This window comes from Manacus candei, unplaced genomic scaffold (genome assembly GCF_025592945.1).
Source record: "Manacus candei isolate 608988 ecotype Guabito, Panama unplaced genomic scaffold, ASM2559294v1 h1tg000014l, whole genome shotgun sequence".
NCBI lineage: Eukaryota > Metazoa > Chordata > Aves > Passeriformes > Pipridae > Manacus > Manacus candei.
In genome coordinates this window covers 50,768,213-50,785,532 of record NW_026138062.1, presented here as the reverse complement: position 1 = coordinate 50,785,532, position 17,320 = coordinate 50,768,213, and the positions used below count along the sequence as shown (strand labels likewise).

The 17,320-nt window shown below is 41.7% G+C and overlaps 1 protein-coding gene across 4 annotated transcripts in view; it reads right to left on the bottom strand.

Annotated features, from left to right (window-relative positions):
- Positions 1-8,319: 8,319 nt before the first annotated feature.
- NARS2 (asparaginyl-tRNA synthetase 2, mitochondrial) overlaps positions 8,320-17,320 on the bottom strand; it is a 51,404-nt gene continuing 42,403 nt past the window's right edge. For all 4 annotated transcript variants that reach the window (XM_051778613.1, XM_051778614.1, XM_051778615.1 and 1 more), the window contains exons 12-14: positions 17,208-17,305; positions 14,986-15,012; positions 8,320-9,036 (exon numbers count right to left, since the gene is read on the bottom strand). In XM_051778613.1, coding sequence (XP_051634573.1) covers positions 8,892-9,036; positions 14,986-15,012; positions 17,208-17,305 — 270 coding nt within the window. In that variant the 3' untranslated portion in view covers positions 8,320-8,891. The remainder of the gene's footprint in view (positions 9,037-14,985; positions 15,013-17,207; positions 17,306-17,320) is intronic.

Here is a 17,320-nt window from a genome sequence, read left to right as displayed (position 1 = left end):
TTTAAAGCATCTTCACTACAGTGTTCTGGCAAAGATGGGGCATCAGAGCTCTGATGCCTTAATAGAGACTTAAAAGAGAGAGAAGGGAAGAGATGACTTGCAGGTCAGCAGTGTTAAAGGGACTTGATGGGCCAGTTGCTAGTGGTGGTGACGGGAAAGCAATCTATTTGGAAAGCCTACTTCGTCCTCTCCCTGTTGGACATTCTGGTAAAAACCAGCACATCCCATCAAGAATGGATGCAGACCATTGGGCAGCATGGGGAGGGGCCTGGGGTGCCTGGACAGTGTCTGTGCATGCAGCTGGAGGACACTTCCAGTCCTCACACTTGAAGATAATTAAATGTGTTTTCCTATTCAGTCCACACTGAAGCCCAGTCTTACCTCTTTGAGCAAATTAGACAGAAGTAACGGCCTGGAGCTGAGCTAGGACAGAATGCTACTGATGTATTTCTCAGTTTTCGGCCCAGGTAGGACTTCTTCCTGCTTGGTAATTCCTTCTAGGATGGATGAGTTCCTTACGCAAACTCTCCTGCCTGGATCCAGACACATTTTTGGCAGCTACCTTTACCCCTCCCCCCCTTATGCTATTTCTACCACAGAAGTGAAAGAAACTGGGAGTTTTCCCATTTTTTTCTCACCTCCTCAAGACAGAAAACCATTATAGAACTGCTTGGTGGACAGTGCACCAGGCAATGCTCCAGACACAGACACTATTCTGATATAAGCATAAAGGCCACTTCATCCCTGTTTTTTCCCAGATGAGACCAGTGGCTCGGTATGGGAAGGACTCCCTCTACGGACCCTATTTGGCACAATGGGGCTTTGACCGCAGCTGAGCCCAGGGCAAGCAACCATAAAACAAATGATAATAAAACAAGCGGGGGAAAATCTTCACCGGGCTCCCCTGCCTGTTTACCCGACCCTGGTATCCTCTCACATCCTTAGGCATTACTTCAAGAGCAGATGGTGCTCTGTGGTAGAGCAAATGAGCAATTATCCTCCTGACACCCTGCAAGGCCTCCCCACATGCGACTGCAAGAAGTTACTTCACCCCAAGCTAAGAGCTGTTGTCTGGCTTTTCAGCATAATTGGATGTAATCAAGTTTAATTTGGTTGGTGCAGTAACTCTGAAGACTTTTGTAACTGGATTACTGTCGGCTCAACGGTCATGTGCCATTATATTTGCTGGTCAAAACAGAAGCCAGAATAAAAACAGATGCTTTCCCCCTACTCCTCCTTCCAGTGACACCCCTCCAGGATATGAGGTTGCCCTGTACAGTCAATATAATGAACTAAAAATTCTATTAGAAGAAGGAAGTCATTGCTGTTGTATTATGTCCAGGCCTCTTCTACAAAGTGTAAATTACTTGGAGTATGTATCTCTATGTTTGTTTACAATTGTAGACCATGCACAGCTTAGAGTGAAAACTGCTGGAGCACAGACCCATGATGCACGTGAGCTTTTAAACATATGAACTTATTATTCTAACTGTACAAATAGGGGGGCTGAGACCATGAGCAGGAGTGAAGGGCTGATGAAAATGAACTCCCCCAGGTTTTATTTTCTGCTATACACCACCATCTGAGAGTAAGGAATACACAAAATGCTGTGTTTGTAGCTGACTTACAGCTCTACTAGAGGTAACCTGTAGGTGAGAGTGGCACCTGGTAAATGTGACAAAGTCAGCAGCATAAAGATCTTATTTTCAGACCCCCCCAGCCACTACCAGTGTTAAGTCATAGAAGAAGCATGTGAAAGCCTGTTCCCATCATACCTTAGGTCAAATTTTGCAAATTCAAAAGCGTGTGGTCTTTTGTAATGCCGCTGAAATGCTGAGAGTTTAGACACGCTGATATCCTTCTGACAGATGCTGAGGCCAGGCAAATGGAGGCTGAAATATGGCACCTTTTTAACAGTGGAAATAATCACCAGAGCAGCACGTGGAGGTGATACGCCCTTGTGGTTTCAAAGCATTTTAGCCCATTTAGAGTGTATTATATTCCTGGTTGAGACATCAATTGCATTTTAGATAGACACCTCCTAAAAGTCTGAAGTGTAAAGAGACTTCCCTGAGATCAGAGCAAAAGATACTCTATAGTTCCCAGTCTCAAGTGCTACAGAGCAGCCACCCTCCCAGCTGAATGCTGTTAAGCTGTAGTTGCAGGCATATGTATCTCTGGTTTTGGCCAGATGGCTATTTTGAGTTTCTAATGATCTGGGAAATGAACACTTCATAATATTCTGTCTCAGAGGGAAGAGCACAAACTTTCTTCCTTTTATCCATAGCAGCACTGTTACAGATGGTACTGGATCTCAATCAAGGACTGGAGTAACACAGTGCTAAAACCACCATGTTTTAACACGTACTCCAAGGACATGGCAATACAATCCTACCTGGCAAGTCATCCATCAAGTTTATTAACAAATAGGCTCGTGAAATTTGCTAAATACTTGAACTGTATGCTTCCTAATTCACCATAAATGCTAATAATTTATTAATGTCATTAGTAATAATGGAATTTGAAAGACTGTTTGAAGCCACTGGATAAACCAGGCCCTCAGATTTTACTTGTATGGTTATTTGGGTTTTGCAGGTGGCAAAGTTCAGATGTGTAGGGTGATATGGAAAAGCACCACCTATGCATGTTTACGGAGAAGCACCTAAAGCACACCCTTTCTAGCATTTCAGCTGCTGTGCAGAGCCCTGTGTTGGCAGCTATAACACCATGTACACAATGTTGAGCAAGCCTGAAAGCACGTCATGATTTATTTATACTAAACAACTGCAGAGGTCATTTCGAGAGCTTCATGGAGATGCCATTGTGTGACTCTGGCCTGCCAAAAGGAGACCTCATCAGTTACAGTGATGACAGCATCTCTGCAGTGGGTAAGTGCTCACAGTTGGATCTCCTGGAGCTGCAAACTGGCTACCAGTTGAGCAGTGAGTTTCTGTAACTTTGTGCAGAAATGGAACTAACCTGTTCTCAAGCTAGGGGAGCCTGGAAAATGAACTCTGACCCTGACTCTTGCTTCCCTTCCCTGCATAGCCTCTGGCAAGTACCTTCCTCTATCACTCACCTGGAGCATCCCAGCTGTGTTAACAGCCCGGGCAGCACTACCACTGAGAGGTCAGTAAGCCTTTGAGTTGTATGTGGTGGGTGTCTAGCTCTCTCCTGCTTGGACATACAGCCTGTGGCCATGCATTCATCAAGAGAGAAGCAGCAAAGCTGAGGGACAAGCAGAAAATGGCAGACCTATGTCTCAGAAAAATATGGATCGTATGCCTGCTTCACACAGCTTAATCACAGTACTGACCACTTAGAGCCCAGCATCTTCAAAGGACCACCAAAGGTATTATTACATATTATTAGAATTATTGTTCAAAAATCACTGTGAAGGTAAAGACACCATAGAAGTATTATTAAAAACCATTGTGTCAATGAAATATAATTACTTTCCACTTTGACTGGAAATCTAGCCTCTTTTGGAAGCCCTAGCTGAGAGTAGAGAATGGTTCCATACAGAAATTTAAGTGTTTACATGATTTATCAAGGCCACCTCCGAGACCACACTGATTTTTTCCTGAGCAGTTTGCATATTTTTTTGCCAGCAACCTGTATGATTGGTGACTTCTGAAAACTCTGAACTCCATTTTTTCAGCACAAGTATCAGTACATTAACCTGCTGAAGACAGTAAGATATACAGCTATCAGTGAAGAACAAGAAGCAAGATCAAGCTTTGCAAAGAAAATTAAATCCTCTGTTGGCTGTCTCAAATTATTCAGAAAAAAAAGTAAATTGTAAGAGTAATAAAAATAAACAGCAGGATTGCTATCTCTGAAAGGCCCCGGGACATACAGGGATAGATAAAAATCACTGAAGCACAGTCTAGGATCTTAGAAATGCCAAAAATGCATTTGAAACCAGATCAGTTGCAAACATCCTGCCTTGCTTCTGGTGTGCCAGCGTACCCAAAGGCAAACAAAGGGAAGTCCCGTGGGCAGGCGCCGAGCAGGGATTTGGTTGATTTGGGTCAGTTCCATGCTTCTGCCATACATCTTCCACAACCTTGGGCAAGCAGATTAGTTGCTCTGTGCCTCAATTTCCCGCAGTAAAATAGCATCAGCAATAAGAGCAACGTGGATTCTGAAGTAATTTCATCCATATGTCATCCACATGTCATCCACAATAGAGCCTACAATTTCTGATGGAGCTGGTATATGACTTTTAAATGGCCACACAGTCGTGTCCCTCTCTTGCCCTTTACGTGAAAGCTCTCCCTTTACAGCATCTTTTCCATACACCTTGTGCAGCAGACACTGTGACACAGCTGTAGGACAGAAATAATACATTTCACAGCAGCAATAAAACAATGGGAGCCATAATTTCTTTGAACTCCGGGTCAAACTTGTTGTTAGCCAAGTCTGTAAGAACTCGTATAGTAAATTACATACGTGTCTTTATCAGCAGGATCATAAAATAAAACTTTACAACCCTTCTGAAGGTCATGGGTCTGCAACAAACAGTAAGACAAAACAATCAATTCACCCCCGAGACCACCATTTTTGTGACTTTGGCAGCTTTGTTAGATCTAAGGAAATTAGAACTTTGTCAATCTTTATACAAAGTCTTTCTTATTTTTCCTTTGGACCCATCTCCCATTTCTCCCTAAGTGTAAGGCAAAGGTTAAAACAACAGTAATAATGGCTGTTATTGGTTTCAGCAACAGCAAAGCCACATATAATAGAAACACATTTAACGGAAACAATGACCAAAGTGGTTCTTGGCAAATTAGTCCCCTTCACCCCCTAAAGAAAAACATATCTATAAGCTATTTCCAAAACAATCAATATTAGTCCAGCAAGCAAAACTGTATGTTACATTTCCCATCAAAGTCTTGGCTTTCCCTCAAACAAGTGATGCTTTATAAATTACAACTACTACCAAATAAACTGGAGAGAGGACTGCTGAGCCGGGCACCTTGCTGCTTTTCCCGCAGGTCTGGGGGCCTGGATGCAGGTAATTCGGCTAAAATACCTGTGCTGGTCTGCTGACTTTTAAACACTTGGCCCAGCGATGTATCTTTTTGTCTCTGCTTGTACAGAAGCTAGTAAAACAGTCCACTGAACACTGCCACAGTATCACAACATAAATCATAACGGAGAGAACAGCAGTCTCTACTCATAGCTTCAGAGTGTGCATTTGCTCTCCTGTGGATTTAAAAATGAGAAGACTGAGACATGATGTTAGTTCTGAAGGTATTATTTTTTCAATTAAAAATAGAGCACTTTGGGATACTTTGATCCTGCATGTAAAAAAATTAAGTGAAGGAATTATCTGATATTCTTGAAATTAAAAAAACAAACGTTTTCCTCTAAACACTCTTCTGAGAGGCTGGCATTTGGTTATGCAAAGTTTATGGCATTGCTCTTTTATCTCCCATCACTCTGTTCTAATGTTGCAAAGCTACCAACGCAATAATCAATGACACTCATTCTTTCCTCTGAAGCTCAAAGTGAGGACGAACTTGAAAAGAGGCAAGTACAGTCTGCTGAGGAACTGAAATGTCAAGAAATACTTACCAAAATGATGCTAGCAGAGACAGTGCTGGTCACCTGGGCTTGAGGGCTGACTGCTTACTGTACTAAAAACACCCCAGGGTAAGCTACTGCACTGCATGGTCAGGCTAAGAGATGGTTCCTGTGTGCAAAGAATAACAGCTTTTTATTTGAAGAAGTGTCAGAGTTTTTATCTGCCTTCAGCCACTGTCACGGTGCAGGCAGAGAGAAGATGTTGCAAGGAAAACTGCTGAAATTAAGAAATTCTTGGTGTATTTCCCTGCCCACATGTCCAGGAGGAACAAACTCCCTGTCCTCCAGATTAACTTCCGTTTCATTCTAGGAGAGGAGATTCAAAGGAAATACATGACATTCCACATGGAAATCCCAAAGAAAACATGTCGCATTCCTTGGCAATACCAGCCCATGTTATATATACATAGCACAAAGTGAACAATGCCAGCCTGGAGGGAAAGAGCAGCTCCCACCCTTGCTGGGTACCCATAAATCAAGCTTCTCACAACGCCAATCTCTGTATTAACCCTGAGCAGTATCATCACATACACAGGCCTCAGCCTCTCCTCTTTCCCACCACTAAAAAAACCAGCACAGGTTGAATGCTGTTGCCAAGACTGGACAACCTTTTCTTACCCTTCTGAGCCATCTGGCTAGCTCTCCTGAGACAACCGTGCTCACCTTTTGCTTCATCTGCCAAATTACTAGGGGTAGTTTTCTCAATGAGTTTTCAGACCTAAGGGCAGTGTCCCCTTAGCTCAACCCTGCCCACTGGATGACCAGTTCACCAAGTACCTTTCAATGAATCAGAAGTATGTGTAGAAGACTGGGAAGACTGCTCCTCTTGGACACCTCATTGGAAACACACAAAAAACTACTCACAGTGCATCCTTGTTACTTCTTTCTTACCTTCATCTACCTATCTACAAATCAAAGGTTCAACCTTTACCTTCAGTCCTGCAACAAACTCTTAACAGGGCAAAGAACAAAGGGTAGGTCAGACCAGTTCTTTGTTCTTGCAGGCTGTCACCCTGACAGCCACTCTGCACGCCTGTTTGAAGCAGTTCTGCATCATTCCCTGTAACTTGTGACTCATGCTACGTTAACCTACAACTTTTTTGCTCCTTTTATTGTCGTCTTCTCTACATCTTGTTTTCCACCTGTCACTGTTTAGCCCCACCTTGCCCATCAGATCTGGCATCTCACAGTGGGATCAACAATCTCCTGCTGATGCCAAAACCAACAGAGACAGCCCAGCACTGCTGCAGGGATGACAGCAGAGTGGACAGGAGATGGTTTTGCCATCCCCCCAATCTGTTCTCAGCAGATGGGCTTCCAGTTCAAGCACTCTCATTTACAGCAACTGTGACAGAACCAGTGACTAAGGATCTCAATAAGGACACCTGCTCATTCCAAATTATTTAGGAACAGGCTATGAATGGGGCTGTTTGGCAGCTGTACTCTTTCCACATCTTTCTGCTGAGAGAAGTAATTTCAAACCAAGGCCAGTAATAAGTTAAGACAACATACCAAAAGGAGAGATGGTCCAAATGCAGGAAGATACTTGGGTGTGGGATGTGGGAACTTCTCAGTGGTTTCAAAGGGAAGGCAGGTGCTTGAACTGTTTCATGGAACCAGACTTACCAACTCGAGGCTGTACTGGGAAATGCAAACCAGCAAACGCACAATTAACACCTGCCTAATCAAGCGGATGAAGGAGACATGAAAAAGTCTTGATATGCAGATGTCTCAGTGCACGCAAGAAACCCCCCAAAGTAATGACCTTGTGGTGATGCTGTTTGCATGATTGTAAAACATAAAAGTCCCCGACCACGGAGCACACTGAAACATGGCAGGTGCCACATGACATAAATAGGTATTTTTAGATATTGCAGGTGCAGTATTATACAGCCTCACCAGAAAGAACTGTGACTGCAGTATTACCAGTGCAATGTGAGTGGATTACTATTTCTCAGTCTCTTTCATCTACTTGGAAAAGAAGTCTTCGGGGTTGTTATGCAGCCACTTCACATTGTGTGTGCCAATTTACAAAGGGTTCATCAGTAGTAAGGCTGCTACCTTGCTTTTTCTCTTTATATATATATTGTTTATATTCCAGCCATAGTGGTTTCCAGAGTAGTAAGCACCATGCAAATGACCATTTGCTGGATTGTGATAATTTGGAAGGGAAGAAGAACCCTCTGTTCAAGTCCCAAATAAATCACTGGTTTCCAGTTGCCTTAGGCAAGTCACTTGGTCTTCCCATAGTCCTGTCTTCAAAACAGAAATGAATATTTCTTTACCTGCCAGAGAAGCTGAGAGCACAAACCCATTAAAGACTGCTAAGGAGTTCAGATCCTATAGTGATAAGTAATTATTTAATACACATGCAATTCTTGGGAGCATATGTTGGTTATTTTGCAATATAGACAAAATTGTTTGGTCCGATGAGCACATGAGAAATTTTCTCAATAACAATACAAAAGCAAAGCAACAACAAAACCCCACCAATAAACTGCAAGTTGGTTCTGGAAAGATGGATGAATGAACTCTGATCTAACTGAACATTTCTTTCTGCTATGAATGTGTGCTCTCTTGGAGACAGGAGACAGAAGACAGATATCTTCTGCAGAAGTTGTGCAACAAATCTGGGTATACAGAAGAGGAAACCTCTACTGAAGACATTGAAGGAAACACTCTGGTGCTGAGAGCTACAGTTTTATAACAGAAGAAGAAACCACAGAGTTACAAAACAACCCAGTACATCTTTATTGATGATTCAGAAAATCAAGCATTCACCTGACTTGCTCCAGCAGTACCAAGGTGACATTGTTCCTTGGTAGGCTTGGTTGATTTTTCCAAGGTAAGCAATATTTGCTTTTAATTCAGAGTGGGGAAAATCATGCTTTACAGTAGCCATCTTGTAACAACAAATGCATCGCTGCCATGACAATATTTTTAGGTCACACCTCCTTATTAATATTTCACATAACCCCAGCTACCTCCCAACAATGCTTATTTAGTACCTCCATGGCCTGTACTAGTCTCATGAGAATCTTAACCCTTTAGTTAAGTGGGATTTACTAATACTCCTGAAGTGCACTGAAGACACGAGCTACTATCAAATTAACTGCCAGTGTGCGTCCATAATCTCACCAGAACATATATTATTTTCAATAGGCTAGTATGAAATTTACCAAGAGTTTCATTGATATAAAAATTATCTTGATTTCACACTAAAACACTCAGTCATATCCTAGTATGTTATATACAGATAGTCACACCAGCAGTTTTCGCCATGTGAGTCAACTGCTGAGCTACAGGAGACAGGAGTGAGAGAACCTGGGGAAAGGAATAACATCTTTGATATTGTCAACTCCCAAGATGTACTGCAGGTAGCGTTCAAACCCCATTCCGAAGCCTCCATGAGGAACTGAGCCGAATTTTCGGAGGTCTAGATACCTGTAATTTAAACAGATAGTTACATTTGCAGCACAGTTATGCTGACATAATTAAAGTGAGCCTTTTATCTAGGGTTTTGCTTTCCATCTAAATTACTTCCCTTTGACCCTGACCACTTTGATTTCTGCCAACACAGGCGGTGTTGGTCAGGGGTGTGAAGAGGCAGAATTGTATTTGCAGAAACCCCAGGTGCAAACCCATTTAACCCAGAATAGCTATGCTTTGCTATGTTTTGTTTAGGAGCAAGAACTTATTTGGGTATGAAGAACAGCTTGAACATCATAGCTCTGCTCATATGGAAAGCACATTTGAAATTTTAGTACCTAAAATATTCCTAGCACAGCCACAAACCCAGGTTCCTACAGAATCACAAAGCACTTCTACTGCTGGAGAGGAAGCCGCCTTCTTGGGTTTGTTTAGCCTTCACCATGCTGGTGTCGAAATCTGCCCTAAAACAAGTTCTTTCATTTTCTGTTTGCTTTTCAATAGCCTAAGTAATTTCATTTTCAGTAATTTCTTCAGAAGCCAAAGTAGGTCTTGCTGTCTACTCAGCATTCCTTCAGACTTTTTTTCTTTTAAGGTAATTAAGATGGCTTTTTGCTACTTTTTCCCCAATCACTCTTATAGACTGAGTCATTTATTTCCATAGTAAGCCAGCAAAAAAACTTGAATATATGTTCTCTAAAAATGAGATCTGGAAAAAGGTATTTTGTTTTGGAGAACAGCACCTGTTGTGCACAGAAAACAGATATCCCAAATACATGGGTGTCAACAAGATTATGATGGTTCTTCTTTAGAGTTCCCTATTTCCCAGCTGGACTGTAGCTGATGTGATACTGTATTTACAGCTACAAATTGTCACCAACAGTTTTATTTTAATAGGAGTGAAAAACATCTCAGTGCTTCTATTGATTTATGGGGCCGCTTCTGAGCTTGCTGAGGGCACAAAGGCATTCTTCTTTATATGAATGCACTGGTAAGGGATTGAGTGACTCTGGATGTATTACATGCTTCTAATCTTGGTGTATGAATATTTTATCACCCCGGTTTAAAAAAAAATCAAGTGCACTTAAATATAAATGCATATAATATGTTTTTCTACTTAGGCAGTGGAATAGAGGGGGGGAAAACACTGTGAATAAAATTAAGATTGGATTGATTGCAATAAATGGCTTCTCAAATTTTAACTACTCTTAATGAACTGCAAAGAAATATTATATTTGTGCGTATATATATTTATATATATAAAAATATGCATTATATATATTTGAGTGTACTTGTTTGGACATCAGAATTTTCTTGGTTTGAAGACTGTATTTTAACAGAGTGAAGCCAAAGTAATGCCAGTGATCACCTTTACTTGCAAAATAAAAGCACTCTCCCACAAACTGTACAGCTGCAAGAATGCTCTGGCACTCAGCTTGACAGTATGCCTTTTATACCATGACATATTATTTTTCCTTGCAGTTCATTAACAGTAGTTAAAATTTAAGGAACCATTTATTACACTCAACTCAATCTTAAGGTTTCCCCCCCCCCAGTGTTTTTCCCTTCCCTCCACTGCCCAAATAGTAAAAATAGAAGCACATCTTACTTCTTCCTAGTAGCACTGACACACAAAGTGCAGTTCTGCTTATACTTCAAGTTGAACTCAAGAATGTTCTCTGATCACTGGGACCCATGTGCCTTCTCTCTGTGCTGCTGCTTAGTTAGCTTGGCTCACTAAGGCTCAGCTGTATCCACCCCATACCTTATAATGAGGATTATGCTTAGGCTGTGAACATGCAGACTGCAACTGCATGGTGGTCTTCATTTCTATCCCCTTCATACAGACTGCATTAATAAGAACTTGTGTTTCTGCTAATACCCTGGGAACTGCCCCTGGGGAGCTCTGCTTCACAGCTTTCCAAGAGTTTGCAAGGCACCTGATAGGCAGACCTGATGCTGCAGGTGGTGACTCATGAATTAGGAAAGATCTCATAAATGTGAGGTATATGGGTGCTGGCTGTGGCAGATCACTGTGACCCAGCTCAGCAGTTCTGAGCAGAACTTGCAAAACAGCTGGTCACAACTTTAGCTGTAACTAGGAATATAAGTACCAGCACAAGGATTTCTGATGATGTCTATAAGCACATCTCAGCCTTGCAAAGGCAGTTTAGACTAAGCCTAGCATCTTCTCTCCCCATTTGCTGGCAACAGAGTTTATAAAGTCATTGTAAGAAGAAGAAATAACTCAGCTTCTTCCAGATGAACAATAATAATAAATTCTACCCTTACTTATCCAGGACTTTGATCTGTAGATCTCAAAGCACTTTAAGAAGCCATTTTGGCAAAAGGAGCGAAACAAAACCCATCAAAGTTAATGGAAAAATCTATTGAATTAAACGTGCTGAGGATCAAGACTGTGAATCCTTTCTGATGACTGTGCTTAGAAGAATCAGAGGAATTGGGAAATTTTCCATTCTTCACAGATGAAAGAAAAAGTAACTGCCCGCAGATGAAGAGAAAAACCCCTTGAGACTGGAAAATGCTCCCTGAGGTTTTCCTTCTTTCAATAGTCTCCAGACATTGGATGTTTCTCACCTCAAAAACAGTCACGAACTAATCTAGCTGTTTTTGCTAGTAACTCACACTTAAGAGGAGAGCTGAGCCCTCCATTGGTAACTGAGGGACTGTGCAACATTATTCCACAGGGAAAATAAGCTTCTGTGACCTCAGCTAGCCCCTAAGTTCATGTTCTGGACCTGAGGACTGGTAGCTCTTCAGTGATTTGAATCTTACTAAAGTATGTGCTGCAACAACATCCCCCAGCGATGAATTCCAGGAGCTTGTTATGTATGTGCCACGTTAGAAGAGCGTTTCCTTTCATCCTTTTAAAGACCTATATCCTTTTATCATCATCATGAACTCCTGTGTTGCATGGAAAGGCAGTATGAAGAACGGCGCTCTCCCAGTGACCATTTATAAGCAGAATATGTTCTTTTCAGCCTCCTTTCCAAACAAATATAATCTTGATCCTTTATGCAACCCCCTTGTTAAACTGAAGCCTCTGTGGCCAGTTTGAAAAAAGTAAGACCGAAAGAACAAAGTTCTTCAACAGTTCATGAAAGTGAATATTCTACTGGAGGAAACAAGTAAAAAAAAAGGGTAATGAAAAACTACTAGTGAAATGATAAGTGAAAGATCATTTTACTGAATGTTTCAGGAAATAAACATGCAAAGCATCACCAGGTTCTGATGCTGGGTCAAACACTGTCTTAGCTTTCAGGGAGCTTCTGCTCTGCTACAGTTTCTTGTGGCTTCACAATAAAAACCCATTCAGGGACACCAATCTAAAACAGTCTCATGGACATGAGTGAGATTTGGGCACATTCTGACTGGCTTTAGTACTGACTTTCTTCCTGCTTCTATCTGGCTCAGCACAGGGCTCCAGTCTCTCCCCAAAGCAAGAGTGATAGGACCAGGCAACTGCCAAGGACAGTGATGGGAAATCTGTTTTCACTGGGCTCTGAAGGAGGTTTAAAGGATGACATGAATGCTGTCACTGGCCATGGGCTGCAAGTGGCTTACCAGTGGTGCTGTTCCCTAAGTCCAACCTCTCCTTTCTATGCTGCCACACAAGACCTATCCAACATTCAAGCTTCAAAGAAAATTAGAAATTAAAGAGCCCAACACAGGTCAGTCTTCTTCTCCAGAGCAGAAGCAGGGCCAAGACAACACAGTAACATCCATTTGAAGATGGCAGACACCACCTGCTCTGCCACTGTGTACTTTCACCAGTGTCACAACCAGATGATCAGAAAGGCACCTGGACTGTAAAGTATGAGACAATCTTCTCTACTGATGTGCATCATGATGATCAGAGTAAGGAAATGGGTGCCTTACGTGCAGGAAGACTGTCTGAAATGCTGTTCTAGCTGATGGTAGTGATTGTTCATTATTACAAAGTACCCACTGTGTTACTTTTAAGCTGGCACTTGGAGGCTGTAAACAGGGGACCTGATCCTGTTTGCAAGGAATATGCTTAATACTCCCTGGTCACAGAGAAAGCAAGTGACTTTCCAGAGTAAACTCTGATCACTCGGCTTTCCCACCTCACTTACGCAGACCTCTCAGTTTAGCCAAGATCATCATCTACAGCACTGAGCTCTTTTCTATCTACAGGTCAAAGGAAGAAGTGTGAAAATAAGATAAAATAACTGCAAAATCAAGCCAAATACTTCTCCAACTCATACTCTTTTTGGAAAGAGACCTGCACAACAGGAAAGGTGTAGTGTCCTGAACAAGATTTAGAGGCGTTTGACTGTGTCACTTTATCTACTTTTTCGAGAAAGTTTTCTAAAAGGTAGGAATGGCAAGAAGCAGAGCAGCATTTCAGATCACCAGTTGCCTCTTTGCCCTACGATTTTCCCACAAGCAAGGCACTCCTGAAGCTGTCCTAGAAACAGTCAGATTCCACAATATCCTCATGTTTAGTGGGAGAAGAAAACAGGTAGAATCAGATACATCAATGGTTAAGGGGCTTCAAAAGGGATCACATTCTAAAGTCAGCAAATATTATATTTAAAAAGGAATGACTCAACTATTCTTCAAGGAGTTTGCGAGCCAGCTTTGGAAACTCAATTCAATCACTAAATTGGAAGAGATTAATTTCAGTCTCTCCTGCCACCTCCACTGAAAAGATGGATGCTGGCAAACCACCTACCAGTTTTCTGGCAGATTTTGGACTGCAGTCCAGAAGCATCCGGAACTACTCCTATCCTGCCCCTTTCTAGGACACTAGACCCTGCTATGGCAGGTGGTAACAATAGCTTTAATCTTCTCTGGGATGTTACATTATCTGTGATGGAGTAGAGTGAATAAAGGAGGAAAGAGTCTCCAAAACAAGATTACAGGAGGAAGAGTTTCCAGAATGTGATTGCTACTATCACATGAAAACGCACATAGGGAACAGGCCATGTCTTAATCTTCTCTTGAGGGAAGCATGAGGCAGGGCTGCACTATCTTAGTAGTGCTGGAAGGCTCTGCTGTTGAACATCAGACTTCCTCAGGCTGTATTTCAGCATCTAACCACACAACTTATACCCTTGTTCAGGATAATCCTTCCCTCACATGAAGGGATATGGTGTATTCTGGTCCATAAATACAAATAACAAAGGAAGACATTTAATTTACCCTGTTTGCAAATGGATGATGTAAAGATCTGCCATATACTGTGCTATTCCTAAGTGATTTCATATTGTGGGAAGTGGAGAGTGAGGAATCCTACACTTACTCTTTTTTCAAGACAGCCTCCTCAATGATCAATCCAAATATTGCAGAATATTTGAATATACTCTTCTAAATTTAAAATTCTTTGCATTAGCACTCTCTCAGTAGCTATGACAAAGTACATACCAAGAAACGCTTGTCAAGAAGAACACTAAGAACCTCCTGTCGTTTTAAGAGGTTAAACTGATAATTCAAAGGTTGATCTGTCTCCTTAGGAAGACAGCTTTAATTGCTTTAACCACTTTGTTAGGGAAGATTTTTCGACCAAGTTGTCCTGTCAATTGCAAAGGGTTGCAATTCATAGGGTTGTTAAAGGTCACAAATTGCTTGTGGTTCTGTAACCTGTTTATCTCACGCATGGTGGTCAGAACCTATTCAACTTCCAACACAGCCTAAAGATTTAATATCAGAAATTATTATGGGTTGTAAATGAATGCATTTCATGCAATCCTGAAAGGAATGACCTGTGCTGTGAGTGGACAAATGGGAAGGATAAACTAAGCAGCATTAAACTTTGTTTAAATGAACTGTCTGTTCCATCTAGACTGGCAGTGATGGCAGGGCAACTGGGCCAAAAAATGTTCCCTCAAGAACAGAATAAAAAAAAAAAAAGATAAATAGGTGTTTAAAGAGTCTCAAAAGAAGAAATATAGCTTGCAGAGCAAGATAGCATCTTACCATTGGTAGGCATCTGTGAGTCCTAATCTGTGAAACAAACAAAAAATTTCCTTGTAAGTAAAAGCAACAGAGTTGATCTGCACAAGCCTGGAAGAGAATGCTACAAGAAAATGGAGAGTGTGTGACTACACCCAGTCCAAAAAGGAAAGGCGAAAATGAAGGGAAATAAAGGGAAGACATGATCAGTGGCCGCCAGTTCTGGTAACTGGTAGACAATCTTGAACAGATTCCCAACATGCTTCATAAAATGCCAAGTTTGTTTTGTCAACATACAGGATTGATCCCACCTTCATGCAAAGACTTGTACGTATTTGTAACTTTAAGCATATCGGTAAACTCTGCTTGTGAATGTTTGGAGTTTATGGGCCTGAATATTAAATTTACAATGACATGCAGCCAACCTCATTTATGGGCGAGTTAAAATGTCTTCCCTATGTGGCTCCCATTTCATAGTGCACAAAACCACTGAACTCCTGTAGCTTTATTAATGTATGCCAACTTCTGTAATGTCTTTTTCTCATCACCACTTGTATAACTTCTCTCCTTTTCCTGCCCTGGCATAAACTGAGCAAAGTTTTAGGCTTTTTTTCTGTTTCTCTGAACAGAAAATTCAGCAGTTAAAGAGAGACCACTTCTCCCATCTTCAGTGCACTGCAGCTGTCCCTGACTTGGCCTTGGAGAGCTATTGTATGAAGCATGTATAAGGAGACAAGAATCCTCTTCGTTATCTCTAAGGTTATGCTGGGTCTGCAGGAAATAGAATTTAAAAGCCTAAACAAAGTATTTGGCTCAGCAAAATCAGATCCTGAGGACTCAAAATTGAGAAAAGCATGTGAAAGGAGGTGTGATTTTTCCAGGCCTTCTTCAATGCAGAGCTGTGCTCTAAGGTCACTGAAGTCACACCCCATTTGTAGCTTGAAATACTTTCTATGACTTTCCTGATAAACAAGAAACTCTGGCTTTGAACTCCATATGGACCCTCCTCCAGCCCCACAACTTGAGGACTGTGGACTCTAGATCTTACTTGCAAAAAACTTCGAGTGAAAAACTGCAGCAGGCAACACTGTTCTTTACATCAGCTGAAGCATGCCTGCTTCAGAGAGCTCACAGGGAGAGTAGCAGGAGGCACAGGGAATATCATCCTACACTAAAAATGGAGAATCAATCTTCTGGTGATTTTAATTGCCTTGTGCCTTTTGGATTCATTATGTTGAAATGGATATTGCTTTTCTTCACTCACCACATATATCTCTGTGAGCATGTGGCTGATTTCAGCAACAAATTAATTCCCAGTGTGCAAATAGTATTACCCTGGGATTAATCCTCCCCCAAAATTGCTTTGCACAAGTGTATGACTGGGCAAGTAGAAATGTTCAAGTGTTGGATGAGACTTTGCACAACCTGATCTAGTGGAAGGTGTCCCTGGCCATGGCAGGTGGGTTGGAAGTTGGAACTAGATGGTCTTTAAGCTCCCTTCCAACCCAAATCTTTCTGTGATTCTACAAAAGGTTCCTTTGAACAATCAGACAGTACTTATCTATGGAGAATTATCCCATCTATAATGTCGATTATTGTTAACTAAACAGCAGTTTTGATATTCTGACATGTAATTTAGCCTAAAATTACTCAGTCATGTGATCTTTGGCAGTGGTGAAAAAGTCCATATGACACAGTTAGGTCTCAGGCACTTCCAGTGAAGCTTTCCACCAAAGTGGAAACCATATTCTCTGAAATGACGCCAGTCACTAAGGCCAGCTGCATCACAGCTAGCAAAGTTTCTGACCAAAACTGCAGTTCCTCAGTTACACAGCGTGATGACAAATGTATCTGTCTACATGACAACTTCCACCTTCACAATTCACTCTCAGCCACAAAAACTGTGAAGAAAAGGCTCAAGGATGAAGTGCCTCTCATCAGATCCTGTACCAGATAGTCCCAGCAGAGCTGAGGCATTCAGCTGCCCTGGCCTCCTAGCATAAAGTAAACTTTTCTTCTCTGATGAGCTAAAACAGAGAGGCCATTTGCATACCTCCAACAGAAGCATAAGAACTTCTTCACCAGTTTGCAATCATCTACTCATAAAAACAGATATCACAAAGACAAAAATAGGCTTTTAAATAGTATTGGTTGACCTTCCACTCCTCTGCCTTGCCAACCACTGTGGGCTGCTCAAACACTCTCCTGAGCAGGCTAGTCACCTGGCACCTGCAGGTTTTCCATACCTCTGTAAGCGTGATTCGAGGAAGGGCAGTCGCTCTTCTCTCAAGCTGCCTCCACACAACTCCCCTATTCCTGGTACGAGGAGATCAACAGCTGCAACCTTAAAAGAAAGAAA